At 36.4% G+C, this 25,400-nt stretch overlaps 1 protein-coding gene across 1 annotated transcript in view; it reads right to left on the bottom strand.

The window, feature by feature from the left end:
• Positions 1–2,709: 2,709 nt before the first annotated feature.
• LOC108716215 (ventricular zone-expressed PH domain-containing protein homolog 1) overlaps positions 2,710–25,400 on the bottom strand; it is a 213,532-nt gene continuing 190,841 nt past the window's right edge. The window contains exons 13-14 of the mRNA XM_041563355.1: positions 15,036–15,172; positions 2,710–3,006 (exon numbers count right to left, since the gene is read on the bottom strand). Of these exons, the coding sequence (XP_041419289.1) occupies positions 2,770–3,006; positions 15,036–15,172 (374 nt within the window). The 3' untranslated portion in view covers positions 2,710–2,769. The remainder of the gene's footprint in view (positions 3,007–15,035; positions 15,173–25,400) is intronic.

The raw sequence follows: 25,400 nt of genomic DNA, 5'->3' as shown, positions 1-25,400 counted from the left end.
TTCTTCATTATTTACTTTGAATATTTATATAATTATTAGCATTTCTATTGTGCTTATTACCAGCCTGCAACCAAAAATGCTTGACTGACCATGAGGGTTCCATTCCATCCATTTTTTTTCTGATTGGTAGGGTAATTAATTTCTAGGAACCAGAAAGTATTTATTAACAATTTATGAAAGTGAAATTAAGTAGTGGAGGAAACGTTAGTCGAGTCACTTCTGAAGTACATGTTCAAAATATTGTTTGCATCTTATTTACTTTGAGTTTGGTGCACCTATTGACACAATGTGTTTTGGGAACTTTGGGCTACCACCAGGTTCTGGGAGGTAACTGCAGGATTTCCTAGCATCATTAAGGGGCACATTTACTAAGGGTCGAAATGAATTCGAAGTGAATTTTCGAATTCAAAAACTTCGAATTTCTAAGTAATTATTGGGTACTAGGCCAAAATTTGATTTGAATTGAAAAAACTTTGAATATTCGACCATTCGAAAATCGAAGTACTGTCTCTTTAAAAAACTTCAACTTCGCCACCTTAAACCTGCTGAATTGCGATGTTAGCCTTTGGGGACCTCCTAGAACCCATTGCCAATATTTGGCTACGTTTTTAGAAGTTTTTAGAAGTTTTTTTTTTGGAAAATCATTCGAATCGTTAGATTCGAACAATTTAATCGATCGAACGATCTTTACTTCGATCGAAAACGGCTGTTTTCTATCGAAAAAATACTTAGACTATCGAATTATCAAATTCTATGGTCGGATTTCGAAGTTTTTTAACTTCAAAATTCGACCCTTAGTAAATGTGCCTCTAAGTAAATTTGTGTATCATGGTCATTGGCAACCATGTGAAAATGCAGGAGTGTGTGTCACTATTTGCTTCGAGTCAATGCACTTATCGAACCAGCCTAAAGGTTCAGCTTCTTTATAGAAATAATAATCCAGGCCTTCAAAGTTGTCACAGGAGTTTTTCATCTTGAATTTTGTTTGGAATGTCAGTGATACTGCACATGCTCAGTGGACTTTGAGCAGTTGTTGAGAAGCTGAGCTTAGGGGCCATCTCAAATTATCAAGTAGAAAATAAGATTTATGTGTCATATAAGCTGATGCTACAGGGCTGTGTTTTAAATTCTTATTCTAATTGTGCTGGATTCTGAGCTGCTATGTACCAATAATCTGAATGGTTTACTAATCAGCCTTTTATTGTGACATTTATATAATATATTCAGTATATTGTGCATTGTTACCTAAACTCAGTAAGTGACAGCAGCACAGAGCATGTGCAGTGAATCAGCAGTTAAGAAGATGGGGAGCTACTTGGACATATTTGGAGACGCAGATCTTTACTGCTAAAGGGCTGTGGTTGCTTTGGGCTGATACAGAAGCACAAAACATATTGTACAACATTTATAACCTTCTTTAGTAAACCTGGCCATAGATGCAAAGATCTGATTCGTACGATTGGCAGGTCGGGAGATGCGGAAGTCTGATCGTACGATTGGATCTTTGCGTCTATGGCCAGCTTTAGGCTTTAGTTCTCCTTTAACCATAACAAAGCCTTTATCAAAATTATAAAGGCTGGTGTTCCAGCTGAAACTTTAGTTTTGCCTTCTGTAAAAAAAAGTTTTGGTTAAGACCTGTGTGAGTGGTATATTTAGTAAGAGATATAATGATGTGCATTGTGGAGCATTATTGGTTTAGCTTTCATATTTTAATGCAATGTGACAGGTCAGTCCAACTGGCAGCAAAATAGAAAGCATCATTACCATAAGTTATTGAACCTTAAAATTTTTTTCCTTTGTTGACTAGAATTCCCTCAGTAGAGTGAACTGTCCAAGCTGCAGGGTGAAATAGCAATAAAAGGCACGGCCAGCAGTACAGCTATTTTCCTATCTCCTACTGGAGTTCTATCACGGAATTTCCATTATTTGTTCCTATCTGATGTTGCCTACTGAGTCAGAATCTTCAACCTTTGTGCCCTTGTGTTCTGCCAGTGATTTCCTGACAATAATGTGGGAATACATATTTATTAAACAGCAGGAAGCGAGAAAATAAGATTTCTTATGCCAAATTACAAATTCTAGATTCTTGACAAATATCTACGTTTCCATTTTTGCACAGGAAATGCATATGTTCTTTATTGATTTCATACTGTATTTTAATTTACTTTTAGTTCATTTTAGTGCTAAAGCAAATGCCTGTTATACTGCAATAATTAACCTTAGTTAACATAATAGATTAAAAGACAGTTTCACAATGTGCTCTCACATATCCATGTAATGTTTGTGAAGGGTTTGCAGAAGGGCTCATTAGTTCGATTATGATTAAAAAAGCTTCAGGACCACATAAAGGGGGTTATTTATTAAACCTAGATTTTTCAGGTCAGGGCTTTTGGGGCAAAAACTTGAATGTTTAGTGGAAAAGAACCCTAGAATTTTGTAGGTTTATTATACCACAATGCTGTCAATGGCAGATGTCCCTATACCAATTTGACAATATTGTAGTCTGCGCTAGGCTTAGCCCGATAGTCTGAAAAATTCAGGCTTTTTGGGCGATAACCCGAAAAAAATTGAGTGATTCGGGACTAAAGTCTTAAAAATTCATACGATTTCAGATTTCGCACGATTCTATCATGTCTTTCCGTGATCCGATTTTTTACTAGTTATATTAATGTTAAATAAGTTAAAATCGAGGATGGGAGTTTGGTCGAGCTTTCTTTATTAGAAAAATCAGATTTTAATAAATAACCCCCAAAATATCATTATGGTATATTACAAATATGTAGTGGCCTCCCGGCTCTCTCTTTCTTTAGCTTGGGCAACGGCTACATTTATACACTGCAGCCACTCCTCTGCTTTCTTTTCGTCCTTTGCCTTAAAGACGTAGGTCTTGTTGTCTGTAAAGATCTCAAAAGCACGTGGCAGACTGCGATCTCTGCGCTTCTTCACCACAGCTTTAACACTCTGAACTTTGCTGAGCTCTATTGGGCAGTCATCAGGGTCATCCTTCTGAAAGAAACACAATTAAATTACATATATTCACACAAAGTGAGTATACATATATACAATATAGTTATGGCCATGTAGTGTGTGTGTGTGTATATATATATATATATATATATATATATATATATATATATATATATTATGGGACAGATTTATCAACATTTGAATGTAAGTTTTTACCATGATTCCAATTTTTTGTGTCAAAAATCACAAATTTCAATTTGTGTTTCCAAAACACACATTTTTGTGATTTCTTAAATCTTTACAGTAAAAGCTGGCGATTTCATACAGAAGTCAATGGGAGTTGTATTTTCAAAACTGAAGCTATTCTTTTCAATGTGACTTTTGAAATAAAGTCAAAATTTGGGAGACTAATTGAAAATAAAGAGTAGAATGTGGTTTCACTGCTTTCCAGTTGTTTTTCCACATCTTAAAGCGATCACGAATTTCAGTTTCAAAGATTTTGAGTTATCACATTTTTGTTTGAATTTAGAAGAAAACTCAAAAATGCAAATTTAGATAAATCTGCTCCTTACTGTTAAAATAGAGAAACATTTATTTTGGTCAAAAATCATTTTTTTTTAAAAAAAATCTTGCAGTTTGCCACCTATTGGTGAGATCAATTCAGCTGATATATAACATTGGTGTGTGTCAGGCAGAGGACTCTGTTTTTTTTTTTTTTTTGTAGATAAACAAGGGTATTAGATTGGGATGCCATGTGTCAAAAAATAGGGTGTTCAGTGTGACGGGGCTATCTGAAAGTCACCATACCATAAATAGTCGAAAGTACTCAATATTTATAATACAAATATCAAATATTTATTATATATTCAAATAAAAACCCAAGGGGTATCAACCCCAGGTATAAGAGTTTTCATCAGGGGAACATGCAAAAGAATAACTGGGTTCTATTTTTATATGTATGGTGCATTTATAACTACTTTGCCTAGTTGAATGGAAGCAGCACTGCACATTCCTCATGGTGAGAGAAAGTCATCTTAACTTCAGAAGGAGTAGCTGAAGGCTCCATTAATTCAGAGCAGTTTGAATTTTGAACTAAGTTTTGTGAATTTGAAAAAAGTTGTCATTTATAGATGCCCGTGAACTTAATGGGGTGGGGCAAATTCAAAATATGCAGCTAAGCTAATGTTGATTCTTTCCATGTTAGTGCTTGTGTTACTAGCAATATTCCCCATAGTTTCTTGCTCATGTTTCTTTGGTTGCAGTTCTGAAATTTGTTCAAATGAGAAAAGTGTTTATGTTCTTAGATCTATACTATTTCAGTTTGTGGGAAGGCTAAAGCATTTTATGATTTGTGGTTTTATTATGCGTTGAAAACTTTTTGGTTTCTCCAAGTGAGGTTTTTACTTTCGTAAAGATATTTTGTCCCCCTTGGTTCAAAAATTGCTGAATATTTTGTTGGGGGGGTGTCTTAACTGTTAAGGTCTTTGCTTTTTATGATGTTCTAAGTACTTTTTACCCATTGAGCCAACTTATATAAGGCTTTGCATTATAATTACAAGCTTTATCTTTTTTTGTGAATAGATGTTATTGAAAAATATCAAGTAAAATGGTCCCAGATTCAGATGATTTTTTCTTGTCATCATATGTGGGATCTTCTGATTTATTGTGTTCTTTGTGTATTATTATTCCAGCCTGCCTAAGATGGTTGCTGTTGTCATACATATAATGAGAATATTTGTGGTATTTGGGAATCGTAGTTGGAATGCTTGTGTGGTTCCTAGCCTTTTTATTTTTGTAGTGAAGGAATACATGAGAATAGCAAGGAATTACATTTGACATATGAGTTTTTTAAAAGAGAAGGAAAATCCTGTAACACTTGGGGGTGCCAAAAGTTAGGCACCCCAAGTGATTGCATTTACTTACCTGAAATCCCGGGGCATTGCTCCTATCAGCAGAAAACTACACCAGCCTGGGGTTCTTCCAGCAAGCACCATGGAGTGATTGTCTTCCGGCTTCTCTTAGATGCACATGCCCAGTAGAGTGAGTAGCCGAACTTAAATGGAAAAGCCGGTTATTTCATTCTACTGAGCATGCTTCTCCCCCGGGAAATTTTAAGAAAGAAGAACCAGGAAAAGGATCGCTCTGTAGTGTTCGCTGGAAGAATCCTGGGCTAGTGCAGTTTTCTCCTGATAGACGCACCAGTTTGGGGTTTCAGGTAAGTAAACGATCACTTGGGGTGCCTAATTTTTGGCACCCCCAAGTAAAAAGGACTTTCCTTCTTTAAAACAACAAAAGAAAAAACATTTGGTTTCCTGCAGTGCCAGGCCCAGCTTAAGTGGCACCCCCCCCATTTTCAAGGTGGAGTTAACTGAGGAGTGGGAGCTTATGCAGGCATGTGCTGGCAGATGGGAAGTTTAAAATGTGCAGTGGTGTATCCCCCTCATCTCTATCAAACCATTTTAATTCAGCCGGACTAGGGGTGGGCAGAAGAGGTGAGTGCCAACGCCCCCTCTGTTGTGCCCTGGGTATGTGTCTCTTCTGCCTACCCCTAGTTGCGGCACTGATTTCATGTATGTCAGTTACTATGAAACTATGTTACTATGAAACATCTGGGAGTACTATTCTTAAGACTTTAACTGAGCAATCACTATTAAAGAAACAATCGGTGAGTTAACTGCTGATCATCTGTACTGTATCATCTTTCATTAGCCTTCAAAGAGAAGGATAATGTTATATGTTCCTACTAATAAACAGTTACTAATTATTTAAGACCCACTGTCACCAAATTCAGTTACTGAGGGCTATAGTACATCTGCAATGCCCTTCCTCCACCAATACAGGAAGGGCCCATCCTGAGTGCAAAAGTCACATGTGATGCCTTCTCTGCTGAGAGTTGCTGGGAGCTGTACCTCAGCTAGCTGAGTTGAGGGCAGGTAAAGGTTAAAATACAGTGTTCTCTGTTCAGAAAATCTACAGTAGAGTACTGCATTTACAAATCACTTCACAAATAAATTACAGTTACATAGTTAAATCGGGTTGAAAAAAGACATCAAGTACAACTCCTCCAAATGAAAACCCAACATCCATACACACACCCCTCCATACTTTCACATAATTCTATATCATAATAGCCTTTGATATTATGTCTGTCCAAAAAATCATCCAAGCCATTCTTAAAGGCATTAACTGAATCAGCATCACAACATCACCCAGCATTGCATTCCACAGGTCCCCTGGTATTTGTCTATAATGTCCTCTAATGTACTTGTAAAGTGTAATCATGTTCCCTCGCAAGTGCCATCCCTTGAGTTAATGCCCTTTTTTATGCAAGACAGAACTTTATTTGCTTTAGTAGCCACAGAATGACACTGCCCAGAATTAGACAACTTGTTATCTACAAAAACCCCAAGATCCTTCTCATTTATGCAAACTCCCAACACACTGCCATTTAGTGTATAACTTGCATTTATTTTATTTTTGCATCATTATAAGTGCATAACCTTTCATTTATCAACATTGAACCTCATTTTCCAGTTTGCTGCCCAGTTCCCAACTTAGACAAATCACTCTGCAAAGTGGCAGCATCCTGCATGGAACCTATAGTTTTGCACAATTTAGTATCATCTGCAAAAATAGAAACAGTACTTTCAATGCCCACCTCCAGGTCATTAATAAACAAGTTGAAAAGCAAGGGACCTAGTACAGAGCCCTGCGGTACTCCACTAACAACACTGGTCCAATTAGAAAATGTTCCATTTACCACCACTCTTTGTAGTCTATCTTTTAGCCAGTTCTCCATCCAGGTACACATACTGTGTTCCAGGCCAACATTCCTTGATTTAACCAGTAACCTTTTAAAAGACTTTTAAAAAAACCTTATATTTCCTTATAAATACCATTAGTATTTTTTCATGTACTTTTAAAAATATAAGCTACGTAATGTTCTCACATTTTGCACAATGTGTTCTTAACTTGAAATATGAAATACTGATTTTAGGAAAAATAAATTTCTGTGTTTGTAATATGTATCATGTTATTGTTATTAATGCCACTGAATCATTTGTTCCTTTGTTTGTTTTAGTTTATGTTTTGTATCTGTGTGTGTCCTTTTCAGTTTAAGCTCTTACACTGCACGTTTTTTAGAGCCAGAGCTTGTTGTTCTTAAAAAGAATGTTGAGTTATGCAAGCACTCACTTTCACTGGTTAATAATACGTAATGCATAATAAATGTAAGAGCAAGTCTATAGCCGAACCTGCAGTTTCCTACTTTAATTATGCCAGGGCAGCATGGTTGATACGACCCCATGTTCTTTCTTTATTCAGGTTGTAAGCAAATTTAGGGGAGTACACTGGTCTTCCCTAAAAACTGTTCCCTGTCAATAACAGTTTTCTGTTCTGGTCATTTCCCTATTCATATCAGACAATATCTACACCTGAGGTTCAATGCTTTAATCTGTCTGCAGTTTGTGTTAAAAATTTTCTATGCTGATTTTAATGCAAGTGTTCACAGTAAAAGTTACATGCATAGTTAAGCTGGGTTGAAAAAAGTATATGCAGTTCAATCCCCTTCAAACATATCTACACACTCACATATATAAACTATATATATATATCAATATCTATACTAACTAGCTGTAGATGTTAAGATCCCAATAGCCTTGGATATTATGCTTGTCCAAGAAAAGATAAATCTTTTGTATCTACAATATATTAGAAATGTAGTAATTTGTGTTATAATGCTTTCAAGGCTTATAAAACAGCGTGATAGCAATTTTTTCAATAATTCTCATACCTGGATTTAAAAACTGAATAGATATTCAAGATATATTTGATATGTATGATAGCTACGTAAGCACTAATAGATCAAAAGGGTCTTGGCATATCCCTCTAGATATCAATTCTTTCATAAACAATCGACAACTATGCTATTCGGACTACATAGTACTCCAGCCACTTTTCAGAGGACTATGGATATACTCCCACAAGACCATGTGGGTTCAGTGATCCTTATTTTGATGATAATGTTATCTACAGTAGGTCGTGGAAAAATAATGTAGATCACTTGAGAAAAACAATAGTCCAAATATAGCAGGCATTTAACCCATTAAATGTTCACTGTATTTCTAAGAAATCAAATATCTTAACCAGAAATTTCAAAAGTTATTCAGGCTGCCACATTCTAGCTACAAAGAAAGAAGACAGATTATTTCTAGGGCTTGCAGCATCAACCAGGAACATTACACTTGAATTTACCATAGTTGCCCCTTCGACTAAACTAAATGTAACAAAAGGAGAGAAAGGGGACTATTATAATTACAGACAGAAGGAAAGGTGTTAAAATTAATTAAGTCCATACTGACAATCATTTACCTATTTCAAGCAAGACTGGAACTAGGGGTAGGCAAAAGAAGCAGCTGCATAGGGCCAACTATAGGGTGAGTCTGCAATTTAAAAAAAATTACTGCACCAATATACTCTGCTTCCATCCTGGCCTGCTAGTTCCTAAAAGGGCTAGCAATAAATTAAGCAGGGGGAAGGACTGGGGTGGTGTGTGAGTCTGCTCATGAGTAAATGGGAAGCTGTTGTGGGTAACGGCCAGGTAAATGAGTCCAGTAGTGGGTGGTTTTGTTTATAAACATGTCCAATGCAAATTTGGTTCAATCTCTGTACTATATTCTTTATCATCTAAAGATGATTCCATCTGGCTCCTTCCCATTATCTAAATACTTTTGTGTAAAGTTACTATTCAATTTCCAATTTCTAAAAAAATTATTTAATTAGATATACATTTCTTTAAAAAAAAAGTATGCGCTGATTAAAAGATTGGATGACTTTTTAAAAACTTGTTTTATTTTTTTAAGGACAAAAAAGAGGAAATCAGAGCTGTGGGAGAACCAGATGCTTTTAAGAAAATATAGAGATAAAAAAAGATGTATAATAAAACAAATAAGCAATCTAAAGCTTCAAGTCTTGCAAAAAAAAAGTACAGCTGCTTATGATTTTTCAGCATATATGTGGTCATGATGCTTCATAAAAATGTTTGTAAGAGACAGAAACAACAACCACCATATACTTTGTCCTGGACCAAAGTATTTTTCTTTGTGCTTACTAAGTGATATCTTATATTTTGTTGAGAAATGTGGTCGCCAGGCTTTCAGATTATGCCGAGCAAGTATAGCCAAATGAAATACATTAAAAGGAGTCATTTGAATATTCTACACTCTGCAGTATGAAACACTTGGAAAATAGCAGATTAGCATTGCTTAACAAAGAACTGTACCAATATAAGGGGCCTGAACTAGGGGTGCACTTGCCTAGGGTGCAAAGGTGAAGGGGCGCTGAGTGCGTACCTCTTCTCCTTGACTGCCCCTAGTTCCTAGCTCCTGAAGTGAAGAGGACGTCCCGCTCTCCTGCCTCCGATGCCCGCTGCAGGACCAACCAAGTACTTCATAGTACTCTTTGAGCTCCTGCCTCTGAGGCGCAGGAGCATGTGAAAACACAGACGTACACGAGTGTGCACAAACATATGCACGTAGATGCATGCGCCATGCCTTGGGCACTCCAGCAGCTTGGCCTGGCACGGCCTATATATAATCATATATGGTGTTCTAGTTTATAGTATTAAAACCCCTTGGAGAAATTGGGGAAGTACATTGCTAGCATAAGCTGCACTCAGTTCCCAGTTAATCATCACTTATGAAGATCTACCTTATCACTGGTTTCTATACTTCTACAATGGAGATAAAACTGATTTTAGACTTCTAGATTTTAAGGCTATTAGCACATGGGTCATTTTCCTCTGCTGGTGTAAATGCACAAGCAAATACCATATGTGCTATACTCCCCTTGGTGCACTGACACCCAATCAAGGAAAATATCTGCCCCTCAAAGTATAAAAACAATTATCCTTTATTTATATAGCTTCAATATATTCCACTGTGGTTTAAAGAGATTATACATCATGTGCCATGTTTTTTGCCCTAAATGATTTTACAATCTAGGGCCCCATCAGATTAAATCTCAGACAAGGGGAGAACATACATACTCTTTGCATCACCTAAGCGCTACAAGGCATCAATGTTACCATAGCCCCACCATGCTAACCACTAATCGAATCCAAATAAATGCAAAGATTACCCTTTACTGTTTTTAGTTACATAGTCACACCCTGAATGCACTCCTATTGCCCAGATCTCAAACCAAGCTGCCAAATTTATTGTAGGTAATATTCAGCCATGCTATAATCTCTGGCAAGGTAAAGGTAGCATTGTGTGCTATAGAGAAAGATATATCATATGCTTGGATAATGTTCTAGAGCTGGTTTTAATGGAAGTCATAAATCCAGGTGCTATGATTTGCTAATCAGAACTGACCAAATGGTGGAACATAAGCTTAATTGTATGAAAAGATTTGGCTGCAATATGAATACCATTTCCTGGTGATTCAAATCCAGTGTGTATAGCCTCCTAATTAATACATAAGGTGATGCTACAAAAATTTTTGTAGAGAGCCCAGTGTTGATAAATGTCCCCCACTGTCTTTTTATAGGAGCCCATAGTAAAATAAGGTTGAGCTGATGAGATTTTGCTTAGGAGATCATGTGGTACTCTGGTCAGCTTCTCTGACCATTTTTGCCAAAATGGGACAATAACTTTTATGAGAATCATATAAGATTGAATGAATGATAGACATACTTAGGATTAGAGAGAGTGTTTGCTTTATATGATCAGTTTAAGCACTCGATTTACTGTACTCGAATTATACACAAACTCACTAAAACAGTCCATGAAAAGGTTGTTGGAAAGTAGAGAACCTGGTAAATTTATATTCTCCCAGCAGTAAAATTGTATATTTCCCCTCAATTTAGGTATTTCATAGCTAACAGTGAAGTAATTCCACTGGGATAAGCACTATGTTGTAAGCAAGCACACGGAAAGTTAGGTATTCAACAGAAATATGTATGTAGAAAGGAGAGGATTATCTCATGCAGACCCCCATGGAGTTCCAACTGCCTAGCATTGTTTCAGCAGCCTTGCGAGTAGCATTGAAATACCAATTTGGGGGGGGGGGGGTGATATGAGTCATGGCTATCAGGCACAGAATTACAGCAATTACATCAATTTTCAAATGATTTATATTGCAGATGACTACTGAATAATTCATGGATGAGAGCAACAATTTCAGTAACCAAAAGAAAAACAAGAAAAACTTGGAAAGTTAATTGATATTACACATGCTTCACTATAAAAATCAAGGCTAGTATTAGATCTATTTTAGTGGATGTCGATTTGATTGAAATAAGGCAGAGATTTAGCTATACAGTTAACAGCATACAGACATGTTTCAGTTTAGTGTTGTTACATAGCGTCTCAAAGCAGAGGTAATTAAAATGGTAGATTTACAGGCAAGACTGAAAGTGCAACTGAGCTGATGTTACGATGAACACTTTGTAGATAAGACATTCCTATAGGAAAATGTTAACTCACCAACATGTCAGGGACTACTAAACAGGTAGTTCTTTAGGAATAAGTGTCTGAGTAGGAAGTCGGTAAAAGGCTTGTGGCAGTGTCCAATAAAATGAACAATAATATTAAGACAAAAGAGAAGCAAGACAACCCTCTTTATGTGGTTACCCAATAAAAGTTCCAAAAGTACACCGATCTTTCCCACTCAATTACATAAATGCAAGATTAAAATACTGAAGTAAAAAAGGGGATTCCATTCAGATTTTTTTGTAATTAATCAGGTTTTTTTTAAATTTAAGTTCTTAAATAATCAAAGTTCGACAACTTTGTTCATTCAAATATATCAAGAAATAGCCCAGTGCCCCCATTACCACTAACATCAGAGTTACTAGTGCTTGTCAAAGTGCATGTGCTAATAACTTAAATAAATTACTTAAACATATGTGAGGGAGAATAACCGAAAATGTATGTTAAAACAGCACCTTGATGAAAACATAGGATTAGAAAATGAAATTGACAGGAGTTAAAGATATCCACAAAAAAGACTATTATCTTTATTGCACTTGGATCGCTTTGTTTTCCAAAGTAGCCCGAAGTTGCCTCATGAGGAAACTTCATACAATTTTGGAAAACAAACCAATCCGAGTGCCATCCCGCCAGCAATTTATATTATAGCCGGCGGAGAGGCTTTTTCAGGGAGAAGAGGCGATTTGTCGACTGGCAACTAAATCTCCCCGAATCTTAGCGTGTGCCCTTACCCTAATAGTGAAATGAATGATGCAATTGCAACTTTTTGAAGACTGAAGCACTTGCAATATGATAACCTTCCTAACTGCAGTTCGTTTTGTATGGAGCTACCTGTACTGAACTGGAAGAAACCATATTATAGAGAAAAATATCCAGAAATGCTTTTGTAGCCAATCATTGGTCTCCATCAGATTGTACTAGAATAATTATTTGGAAGCTTCGGAAGCAAAACCTATTAAAACCCTTGAACTATCTGAGGAGATTGTGACATATTTACAATTACAATTAAGCCTTTCGGAAGGGAAAGTATAGCACTATTCTTCCCCAGCTGGAGAAGGAGTCCAAAATGACACTGTGCTGTAGTCTGATAATTCTGGAGATAAATAGCATCAGTGTAGCCAATAAGTAAGATTCTGTTGTCCAGGCTCAGCTTCAAGGGAGGGCATAAATCACCTTTCATGAACAAGAAGTGATTGTGTATGGGTACAGCAGAGTTTTGAGAGTTAACTGTCAAAAAGTGTCTATTATGAAATATAATTAGCAATATAGCTGCCTGTTAGGCACTAGTAGCCTGGACATAAACAGGACAGGGTGAAACCTGCCTTCGATTGGACCTGCTATATGTAACATTTTGGCTACACGACTGAGTTTTCAGAGAATGCACCTTTTGTATACAAAGTAAAATAGCGTGAAATATGCAGTATGCGTAAGTAGCTTGAAATACAGAAAACAATGTGCCACTGAACACATACCGTTAGTATGTGTCCCCTTGTGTATATATTTTTCTTGGCAAAGCATTAACAGGTTTCACCTGGTTTCCTACAATTTCTGTGAAATTTCCTACTGTGGCGTCAAAGCACCAAAAGCATAAATATCTATCACCGGGTTACATATACAGTATAAGACAAGGAATCATAAGGGGATCTCTTAAAACTAGGAAGTATAGCCAGCACTAAATTTGCAGTACCAGATAACATCCTATTAAATATGCAATTTGAATCTAATGACGTACTGAACAGTGCAACATGTTGCATTTGTAGAGCACATGAATGGCACATACTAGTACAGTTGTACCACTTGTAACCCTTAATGCATACATTACCACATTGTAGCGCTATAGTAAACTAGAGTGGCACCGTCTCTACTATGAGTTTACTTTCAAATATATTTGTGCACCAGATAAGATCTTTCTCTCAGGTGTAAGCCCTCGCAACAGTGTGGAGGCAGGGTGTAGTGCAACTGTAACAAAGTGATATGCACAAGAATTGGGCGCCAGTGGTTCTTTATGCTTAGCAGAGACCTTAGAACTTAGTTTATTTACAGGACAATTCACATAGAAGTTTATAGCATTTGACAGAACATAGAGCACATAAGATAGCATATACTCACAGAGAATAGCTTGATCCCTGCAGGCAAGGGAACATGTACAGCAGTAGTGAAGCAGCAAATAGTTTATAGCATTTGACAGAACATAGAGCACATAGGATAGCATATACTCACAGAGAACAGCTTGATCCCTGCAGGCAAGGGAACATGTACAGCAGTAGTGAAGCAGCAAATAGTTTATAGCATTTGACAGAACATAGAGCACATAGGATAGCATATACTCACAGAGAACAGCTTGATCCCTGCAGGCAAGGGAACATGTACAGCAGTAGTGAAGCAGCAGATAGAAGGTACACCCAGATTTTAGCCCTTTCCCTAAGTGGAACACAGGGGAATCTCTACATCCCTAAGTCTATGCACTTAGTACCTACTACTGGGCAATTAGTACCCGGGATCCCTCTGACTATCCTCGTCGGAGCCTTGAGCTGCTCAACTAAATAACTTAACTGTCACTCCTAGAGTGACCTATTATAGAGTACAGCTTATCCTGTACTAGGCCTAATGCACCTAGGTTCCACTGCCCATTTCCTTCCTGCCTGCTTGGTAAGGGCTAAAGCAATGGACCCAGACTGCATGGTTACCTAAACCTTTATACAAGAGCACAGTGCCATCTACAGTACACTATGAGAACAACAAGGGCTTATCTTAAAAGAATGTTATAGAATGGCCATTTCTAAGAAACTTTCCAATTGGTCTTCATTATTTTTTTTTATATAGTTTTATAGTTATTTGCCTTTTTCTTCTGGCTCTTTGTAGCTTTCAAATTTGCGTCGCTGACCCCTTCTAAAAAACAAATGCTCTGTAAGGCTACACATGTATTGTTATTGCTAATCTTTATTACTCATCTTTCTATTCAGACCAACTCATATTCCAGTCTCTTATTCAAATCAATGCATGGTTGCTAGGTTCATTTGGACCCTGGCATCCAGATTGCTGAAATTGCAAACTGGAAAGCTGCTGAATAAAAAGCTAAATTACTCGAAAACCTCAAATAATAAAAATGAAATAAAAATGAATAGAATGGCTAGGGGTTTAGCTCGGGATTTACTTGGCCGAGACAAGGCCAGCCATCATTTGGGGTTTTAGGAGAATGGTAGAAACAGGTAATGGAAGACAGTGACCATAGGAGAGACATGTTTAAATTTAATCCTAACTTGTACTAAGAGAGAATATAGTCTTGTCTGTCTGGTTTTTGCCTTTAATTCATTGCGTTGTATATCCTTAATATTTATATTCTGTAGGATCTGGATAGAATGTACTTTACCATTAGTGTCTCAGTGCCCTAAACAGTGACTTAAACCAAAGGCCATGTGCTTAACTTCTGTAAAGACAGACCGCCATGATCACAGAACAAACAGAAACATAAAGTGGGAAGCTATTCCAGTATATGACTGAAGCAACAAATAGCTAGGCCCTCCTGGGATGTACAGACAGCACAGAAAAAGCATTGAACTGTATAAGAGTACTCACAGATTTTCCTTTGCGAAAGAGAAGCTGATTGCCTGCCAGTGTGAAATAACGTGTTTTCCATCGTTTGATAAACTTCCACCGAACCTGCTTCTCTTTAAGTTTTCCTTCAATAAGAGGCTGTCCATCTTGATTCACGACTATAAAATACAGAACATGATCATTAAGCAAGTTGTCTGTGAATATCAAAGTGTGGAACAGGAGTACCACTGATAAAGGACTTATTTAAAACAAGCTATTGATGAAATCATACTTTTATGTATGTACATGTTTAGAACCACACAATATGCTTACAGTGTGCTTTTGTTTCTTTAATTTCCAATAATCTTTCAACTCCCATGTGACTCAAATCTCATGTGGCTGTTTAATTAAGTAGTACAACATTTGGTAATGATAAACTGATCCCTGACATATAGACTGTTTTTGGCATTCCTTTGGGGGGAATATGTCTAAACTTGGTGTCTTAAAAGTTATATTTCCAAAGCAGGAATTCAAGTGTGGAATTTATATTCACCTGAGATTTCTTGATATATGTCTTCCCTAAACACAAAACTCTTACTCTTAGAGGAAAAATACAAAAGGGCCAAGAGCAATGGGGACTTGATGTAGAGGACCTTATCCTGTAGGGCAGATTCAGGTTAACAAAAGTGTGATCTCAGAAAAAGATATAGCTGCACACTGGGTGTCCTCTATTTTTCATAGTGGCACATAGCAATGGATCCCTAACTAAGAATTATTTGCACTCCCACGTCAGAATGCTGCATTTTCCATTTTTCAAATGACCAAACAGTTTTTTTAATATATCATTTAGAACTTTGATGGGGGCTAGACATGTTTGCCAGGAAGGGCCGCATCAGAAATCACAGGGCCTTGTATGACAAAATTTCCTGGGCCCCCTGGGCTGTGCCCACCGTAAGCCCCACCCACAATCCCGCCCTCCCACCCCACAGGTCCACCCCCCACCACACAGTAAAAAAAAAAAAAACATTGGTGGCTAGGGTCTCCACCTGTTAATAAAAAATAACAAAACATTTGTGGTCAGGGCCCCCCATAAAAAAACATTTGTGGTGAGAGCCCCCCATTAAAAAATATTGGTGGCTAGGACCCCACATGGTAAACAAAAATTGTTGTCCAGGGCCCCCCCACGTTATAAAAACATTGATGGCCAGGGCCCCCTTAAACATCCATGTAAAAAAAATTGCCCCCCAGAAGTTTAAAAAAAAAATGGTGCCCAGGGCACTTACTTCAGCCAAGTTTATCATCTACAAGGACTCCAAGGTCCTTTTGCATAATGGTTTTGCCTAGTGTAGTCCCATTAAGGGTCTATGTGGCTTGGATATTCTTACATCCCAGGTGCATGACTTTACACTTATCAACATTGAATCTCATTTGCCACTTAGCTGCCCAGATTGCCAGTTTGTCAAGATCATGTTGCAAGGATGCCACATCCTGGATGGAATTAATTGGGCTGGATAGTTTTGTGTCATCTGCAAACACTGATACATGACTTAAAAAACCCTCCGTCCCCTAAGTCATTAATGAACAAGTTAAATAAAAGTGAACCCAATACCGAGCCCTGAAGGACCCCACTAAGAACCTTACTCCAAGCAGAGAATGTACCATTAACAACCACCCTCTGTACCCGATCCTGTAGCCAGTTTCCTATCCTTCCTATCAAATGTGTTTGACATGACCTATGCTTCATAAAGCCATGCTGATTGCTGCTCATAATGCCATTCACTAGGACAAAATTTTGAATGTGATCCCTTAACAAGCCTTCAAATAATTTGCAGATAGCGAAGAAGCACGCACTCCATGGACCAACGGATAAAATAAAAGATCTTTATTGAAACAGCTAAAACAATGATCCTTACGCGTTTCGTATCCGTAGATACTTAGTCATAGGCATAATTGAAAACAGCCGTGAGCTAACATTTAAACAGATAAAAAGGATATGACGTATAAATCAGTGATCCTAAATTTGAATTTTAAATTTTTAACCCTAAAATTGTTTCAGCTGAAACGAAAGATTCTGCTTTTGTACAAATTCTTAAATCAAATTAAATAGTTAATTTAAATAGTTAATTTATAAATCACAGTTAATATGATATTTCTTAACATAATTTTTATACAATTTTTATACACAAAACGATCTATTATTTATGTGGATAGAACACTAAAATTAATAATGGTAAGTTAACAATGATAAGTTAATGAATCACAATTTACATAAACTTTAATCGCTTTAAATCTAGCATCAAATTCAGAAGTATTCATTTACATTGCGAGATTTATGTTAGGTATAGACTTGTATTGCATATTATATTTATATCTATATCAGGCATCAGGTTTAAAAGGGAAAAGGGAAAAGGAAAGAGGAAGGGGACGCAACCCAGACCATCTTTCGGCAAAAACCCAGAGAATAGCATTATTTGAGCTTCATCTAGACGTCTTACGGTTGAACTAAAATATTAGAACTGATCCGTTATCAGCTTTATTAGGCTTAAGATCGAAGCAATATGCCAAAGTAAATTACTATTATCTTGAAACAAGTTCACCAAAACTTAATGTGCTTTTTACAAATTAAATTATAACAAAGGGTGATTAAACAAGCAAACGAAAAACGAATCCATTCATATATATAAAGCGCTAATAATAAATCGCTAGTAGTGAACAAAATCATAATAATATCAGTGCCCTTAGTGAATAAAATTTTAATTTTTTAATTTTAATTTTAATTTTTATGCGCTATATTTTAAAATGAAATGCCATATCTCGCTTAATATAATTAATTTAAATGAAATTATACCTTCACCTATATCCAAAAATTGCCACAATGTACATTTGTGCACTAATCCATCAATTTTCAATAACTTTAATGTGCCAATTAATATTCAAATTCAAATTATTAAATTTTAACTTATTAAATTAATAAATTATTACATTATTAAATTATTAAATTCTCAATCCTCCAAAATGACTTCCTTATCGAGTTATTAATTCATTGTAATATAAATTTGCTCAAACCACCCACTCAATATCAATAATATACCATATTAAAACGTTGTCTCAAGTTGCATATCCATCTAACATAACCATTCTAACCAGTCTCTAACCAATCAACCAACAAAACCCATTTTCATCTTATACAGGACTTTAGACGTGACAGGAAATGTCACGTGGTTTACGGATAAAAAAGTTTCCTACTTTTGTCACCGAAGATAACGAATTTACTGTTAGATGGAATGCTATTCTTTCGGAATGTTCTTATAACTTAATACATCTGTTAGTTAATCATAAAAGAGAGTATTTGAATGAAATAAGAAATGAAATTGAACAGGTCCGAAAAGATTTAGGTAAGGTTGAAAAGAAAGAATGCATAAATGTTTTAAATTCTAGCTTATCTATTAAGATTAAGAAAGAAGAAGACCAAATTGTTGCACGCAAAGTTAATAAGTTCAATAGAGATAAAAAGGATTATGAAGAAGGAAATGTATATGTAAGAAATTCGCAACAGTATCGTGGATACAAGTCACATGGCTTTGTATCACGGCGTTTGCCTCGTTCTAAAAATGCAAATGCAAATTCTTTAAACAGTAATGCTCCATACCCTCTCGATGAAGATACTGCCGGTGTCTCTTCTGTTTCTATATCCTTACAGAATAAACGTACAAAAGAGGTTATGGATGCTTTCATGGACATTGGAAAAGAAGACACGGACGTCAGTAATAGGCGAAAAAACGATATGGGCAACGAATACAGGCAACCCCAGCGGAAGAAAGAACAACTGCTACATCAGAAAGGATCCAAAAAGAAAAGAGTGGAATCAGACGGAGAGGGCGAGGGGGTAGAGCCGTTCCAAGAACCCCCCATGAAGGGTCGGGGGAATTCCAGGAGGACACAGTTTTGAATTTGTCAAAAAGGCATTTAACTTTGGATGAACTGCGACTTTTGTCTAAAGGTTTATCCTTTACCCCAACAGCTGACTTTAATCTTTTTAATACTATTATTGACGTTAATCAGTTTGTTAGAAAGTTGGTTCTAAAAAAGTTTTTCTTAACTAAAGAGCATAATGAGAGAGGAGTTGCTGAAGGAGCTGATTCCCCTAATAGTGATATCCATCACTCTGAATTGAGGGTTTCGGGCAGTGATGGTGGGGGATCAACCCCTTCGGCCATATTAACTAATTCACATATTTCTTTACATTCCTGTAATTTTGATTTTAAGGATGAGGTTGCTCTTCGAAATTTACATTTTCTTTCGGCAGAAACTGATATGTCTTTGCAGCGAACACATGGTATTCAACGTTGTGAAATTAATAATTTGAGAGTAAAATCTAATTTCTATCCTGTTCATTTTAGGGGGCTACATATTGATGCATTTCAGGATTTGGTTGAAAGAGATCTAAGGCAATTGAAGCTTGATGACCTAGAAAAACGTGACTATAGAACTAATTTAACTGCAGGTGAGAGGTTAGCTATTGATACGTTAAAAAATGATTTTGACATCGTAATAAGGAAAGCTGATAAAGGGGGAAAAGTTGTAGTTTTGGACAGAATGACTTACATAAGTGAAGTGGAAAGACAACTGAAGGATAGAAATACATATCAAGTATTAAGCATAAATCCTCAAAGCTCGTTCAAATGTATACTGACGGATTTGGTAAATATGGGGTTTTGTAATGGTGTTTACAATGAAAGGATAAGAGATTACTTGTTACCTGTTAATCCCAAAATCCCCATATTTCATGTTTTGCCTAAGGTGCATAAAAAACAGCGCCCCCCTGAAGGCAGACCCATTGTTTCGAGCATAGATTCGCTCAATGAGCACCTGGCTGAGCTGATTGATATGTTATTGCAACCATTAGTAAAGCGGCTTGATTCATATTTAAGAGATACAAAACATGTGCTACAGATTTTGAAGGATTTTGTTTGGATTGACGGTTTTTATAGTTGGGCTACAGTTGATGTAGTAAGTTTATATTCCTGCATCCCACATGACAAGGGGATTGAAGCTGTACGGTATCACTTAGATCTTTACAGTAATTATGAAGAAAATATTAAAATTTTTATTTTGAATGCACTTGAATTTTTGCTTACACATAATTTTTTCAAATTTGATCACGTTTTATATCTTCAAAGGTGTGGTACCTCAATGGGTGCGAAATTCGCTCCCACATACGCCAACCTCTATATGGGGTGGTGGGAGGAGGTGCACATCTTTGATGGATTGGTGCATGGAGTAAAACACATTAAATTTTACAAAAGATATGTGGATGATCTTTTATATATATGGCAGGGCACTGAAATTGATTTTATGGATTTTGTAAAAACACTAAATAATAATAATTGGAACTTGAAATTTACTTGCACGTTTCACAGAATTTCTATAGATTTTCTAGATTTGAAACTCACTGGAGGGAATCATAAAATTAATAGTACAGTTTTTCGAAAGCCAACAGCAGGAAATTCGCTTTTAAGAGCTGATTCCTGCCACCCAGGTCATGTTTTTAAGGCTGTACCCATAGGTCAATTTCAACGTTTGAGGAGAAATTGTAGCACAGACAAGGAATTTATATTACAATCTATCAAGCTACGGAATCGTTTTCTTGAAAGAGGATATCGTTTAGATCACCTAATAGAGGCTTTTGGCAGGGCATTAAAAACGGAGAGATCTGAGCTCTTATGTGATCATATGAGTAGTAGTCACCGGAAAAATAAAACGAAGGAGGATATACCGATGTTTATTACAACCTTTAGTAAGCAGTACTATAAAGTTAAGCAAATAATTAAGAGATATCTCCCTGTTTTGAATGGAGATGGAAACTTAAGAAAGGTCCTGGCAAAAGGCTGTAAATTTGTGACACGGAAAGCCAAGACAGTGGGTAACATCTTATCCCCAAGTGAGGTCAATAGTGATGTAGTGAGAACATCCTGGTTGAATACTACTGGAACATTTAAGTGTGGTGCAATGCGATGCATAACTTGTACTTTCATGTTTAAATCAAAGGAGTTTACTAGTCGAAATACTAAAAAGAAGTTTAAGATTAAAGATTTCATTAATTGCAATTCGACATATATTGTCTATTTACTCACTTGTACAAAATGTGGTATTCAATATGTAGGCTGTACCTCTAGAAAGCTTAAGTGTCGGATGCGAGAACATATCAGCCAAATAGCCTCACGTAATTCCTCTACAGTGGTTTCGAGACATTTTCTTGCTTGTAGTAATGGGGACTGTTCTCACTTAAGGATTCAAGGGATAGAGAAAATCATCCCAACCACAAGAGGTGGAGATCGGATGCAGAGACTGTTTTACAGAGAAGCATATTGGATTTTTACATTAGAAACTAGACAGCCGCTAGGTTTGAACTTGCGTTTTGACATTTCCTGTCACGTCTAAAGTCCTGTATAAGATGAAAATGGGTTTTGTTGGTTGATTGGTTAGAGACTGGTTAGAATGGTTATGTTAGATGGATATGCAACTTGAGACAACGTTTTAATATGGTATATTATTGATATTGAGTGGGTGGTTTGAGCAAATTTATATTACAATGAATTAATAACTCGATAAGGAAGTCATTTTGGAGGATTGAGAATTTAATAATTTAATAATGTAATAATTTATTAATTTAATAAGTTAAAATTTAATAATTTGAATTTGAATATTAATTGGCACATTAAAGTTATTGAAAATTGATGGATTAGTGCACAAATGTACATTGTGGCAATTTTTGGATATAGGTGAAGGTATAATTTCATTTAAATTAATTATATTAAGCGAGATATGGCATTTCATTTTAAAATATAGCGCATAAAAATTAAAATTAAAATTAAAAAATTAAAATTTTATTCACTAAGGGCACTGATATTATTATGATTTTGTTCACTACTAGCGATTTATTATTAGCGCTTTATATATATGAATGGATTCGTTTTTCGTTTGCTTGTTTAATCACCCTTTGTTATAATTTAATTTGTAAAAAGCACATTAAGTTTTGGTGAACTTGTTTCAAGATAATAGTAATTTACTTTGGCATATTGCTTCGATCTTAAGCCTAATAAAGCTGATAACGGATCAGTTCTAATATTTTAGTTCAACCGTAAGACGTCTAGATGAAGCTCAAATAATGCTATTCTCTGGGTTTTTGCCGAAAGATGGTCTGGGTTGCGTCCCCTTCCTCTTTCCTTTTCCCTTTTCCCTTTTAAACCTGATGCCTGATATAGATATAAATATAATATGCAATACAAGTCTATACCTAACATAAATCTCGCAATGTAAATGAATACTTCTGAATTTGATGCTAGATTTAAAGCGATTAAAGTTTATGTAAATTGTGATTCATTAACTTATCATTGTTAACTTACCACTATTAATTTTAGTGTTCTATCCACATAAATAATAGATCGTTTTGTGTATAAAAATTGTATAAAAATTATGTTAAGAAATATCATATTAACTGTGATTTATAAATTAACTATTTAAATTAACTATTTAATTTGATTTAAGAATTTGTACAAAAGCAGAATCTTTCGTTTCAGCTGAAACAATTTTAGGGTTAAAAATTTAAAATTCAAATTTAGGATCACTGATTTATACGTCATATCCTTTTTATCTGTTTAAATGTTAGCTCACGGCTGTTTTCAATTATGCCTATGACTAAGTATCTACGGATACGAAACGCGTAAGGATCATTGTTTTAGCTGTTTCAATAAAGATCTTTTATTTTATCCGTTGGTCCATGGAGTGCGTGCTTCTTCGCTATCTGCATTGATATTACTCCCCCAGCTACGGGTTCGGGGCGCTGCACCCGGGCCACTCTGTGAATTCGGTGAGTCTTCATCTTTACTAAGATTGCTGTGTTTGTGATTTGTATGCTGTGCACCGAGTGAAATTGCACCCTCCAACGATAGACCCAGGGTTTCTACACCTGGGTCCTACTCTGCGCTGGGTGAGCGGTTAATTAATTAATTTTGGCTTTACTTAGGGACCAAGCCGATAATAATTTTCTGTACTTCAAATAATTTGCCCCATACAGATGTTAAACTTACTGGCCTATAATTGCCAGGCTGAGATCATAATCCATTTTTAAACATTAATTTGTTTAATTTTACGTTAGTGCTTTTACTGCATTCTGTGTTGTTCTTTATTACATGCTTTTGTCTGTAAAAATGATGTGTGCAATATTTTCATTAATTTTGGGGCCTCTACAGGTTACTTAGTATTGTATAAATGTTCAAAATAGTATATAGTGGTTATATAGTGGTGCTGGGAGTCCCTTTTAACAATCACTGTTTGCTGATTCTGTATACACAGAATGAAGGAATTCACCGCACACTTTTTACTTTTGGGGGGGACCCCCTTTTTCCTGAAATATGGACAGAGGTCTGCAAATAAATGTTGCCGTTGTGATAATACCGGTAGTCATTTCAAGTAAAGTGTGTGGGGTGAGTTCCATGATTCTGTGCACGCAGTTTTGTAATCATATGCACATTGGGTAACCATTGGCTATAATGGCAAGCATATTTAAGATGTTTAATCTTACAACTTGCGGGAAATAAGATTCTTTATATAGAAAGCTTTAGAGAGAATTTCATTAAAAATGCTGCACTTAGGTAGTTTGGAGTAGAAAGAGATATTTAACCACTCTGGATTTGTCATAAAAATGTGTGGTATTCTGGAGTCAGCTTGCTATTTTTATGGCTTTTAGCACACATGAGTTGTGTTCATTTTGCAGTAGCTGAGTGACTATTTTTATATCTAAACACAAACCGGAAGATTTGAGTAGATGTTTGGAAATTTTATAAAAAAAACATTTCAGCTAAGCTTTACAGTTTTGTAGTTTTAAGTGGAAAGACATTTACCCATTCTGAATTCACCAGAATGCATGTGAAATAACTTACCCTTGTGGGGGTCGGCAGGGACGCCCGCCACACTCCAGGTGGGGACGCCCGCCGCGCCGTTCATCTGCGTCAATGCCGGTTCCTATGGGTGCGAATGTCCCTTCTTAAAGGCGCAGTGACGCTGGCGTGTGACGTCAGCGTGCATGGTACCAAATTCAAACAGGATTTAAAGGAGCTTCAGTGCTGTGTTCTTTGCCCATTATAGGTAATCTCTTTATGAGTTCCTGGTGCTTTTGGGCTAATATAGCTTCTGTTATTCTGTGATTTGACTACCTGTTGTGACCCCTGCCTGCTTCTGACAATCCTGACTTCTGAAATCCTGACCCTGGCTGGTAACTGACTCCTCTATTCCGTATTCCGTCTGATTGATCTCCTGGTTTGACCCTTGCCTGTTTGACTCCGCTTGTCAGGCCTGCCCGGATCCGGCCTGATCTGACTTTGCTTTCTGTCTACGCCTTGTTCTGTGACCTTCTGCCCAAAAGACTCTGCTTTACTGTTGTGCCCCTTTGCTTGCTCAAAACCCTTCGCTTTGCACCTCTCTTAATAAGACCTGGCGGCATCAGATTAGCCGGGGGCTCCTCCGGAGGTGAAAGGCGGCTGTTAAAGGCGGAAGCAAGAGCCGAGAACAGGGTGCTTAGCATCGGTTCTGAATTTAGGGTGCCAACCTAGACAGCATGCTTTCCAAAAATATGTTTTCTTGGGAGGTAAACTTACTGTCAGTGATATATTTCAATTGTGAACTGCTGTGATTTTGTTGATCTATACAATTCAGGAATCTTCACAGAACTATACATACTGTATGAGCTAAGAAGATGGGGTTTTTTCAGTTGTATTGTGCACATACAAAAATACATTTCTTTGTTTCTCTATATCATGTAAAATCTACATTTTTAAACTTCACGGTGAAAGGGGATCAAAGAAAGCTGCCCTCTATACAATTAAGCAACTCTGGTTGTTTGTAGCATTTTTGGGCAGCATCACATCTGCCATAAGTTACTACAGTTTCATTTGCCTTTAATAGTGTATTAGTGTGTTGAAATTGCCTGAGACAATATCAACATTTTTCTATAAAGAAACAAGGGTGAGTTTTGCCATCAATGCTTATAGACATCACATGTTTCTGTAAAGTGATACTAAAGAGTGGGGTCTCTCTGTTCCTTTTATCATAACACTCCACAGTCTTGTTTAAACACAGCTTTTCCTTTTTCATATAATCGGGTTCTATGAACTACAGCTAAATAATCACTTTAGTGTATCAGGCACCAACATGCTTTCTTTAAATTTCGTAAATCAGTTTTGATTCCAACAATTCTTTGGTTTTCTAAGCAAACACAATTAATGAGGCCAAACCAAGGAAAATTTCAACATCCAGCAATTTTTGGTGCTGTTACAGAAACTCTTTCCCAAAATATCCCATGACAATAAAGAAAATTTGTTTTGGACTTCTGTTTATGCCTCATTCACA

Source organism: Xenopus laevis, chromosome 5L (assembly GCF_017654675.1).
Source record: "Xenopus laevis strain J_2021 chromosome 5L, Xenopus_laevis_v10.1, whole genome shotgun sequence".
Classification (NCBI taxonomy): Eukaryota; Metazoa; Chordata; class Amphibia; order Anura; family Pipidae; genus Xenopus; species Xenopus laevis.
The sequence above is the reverse complement of the archived record's forward strand: the minus strand, read 5'-3'. Positions and strand labels throughout refer to the sequence as shown.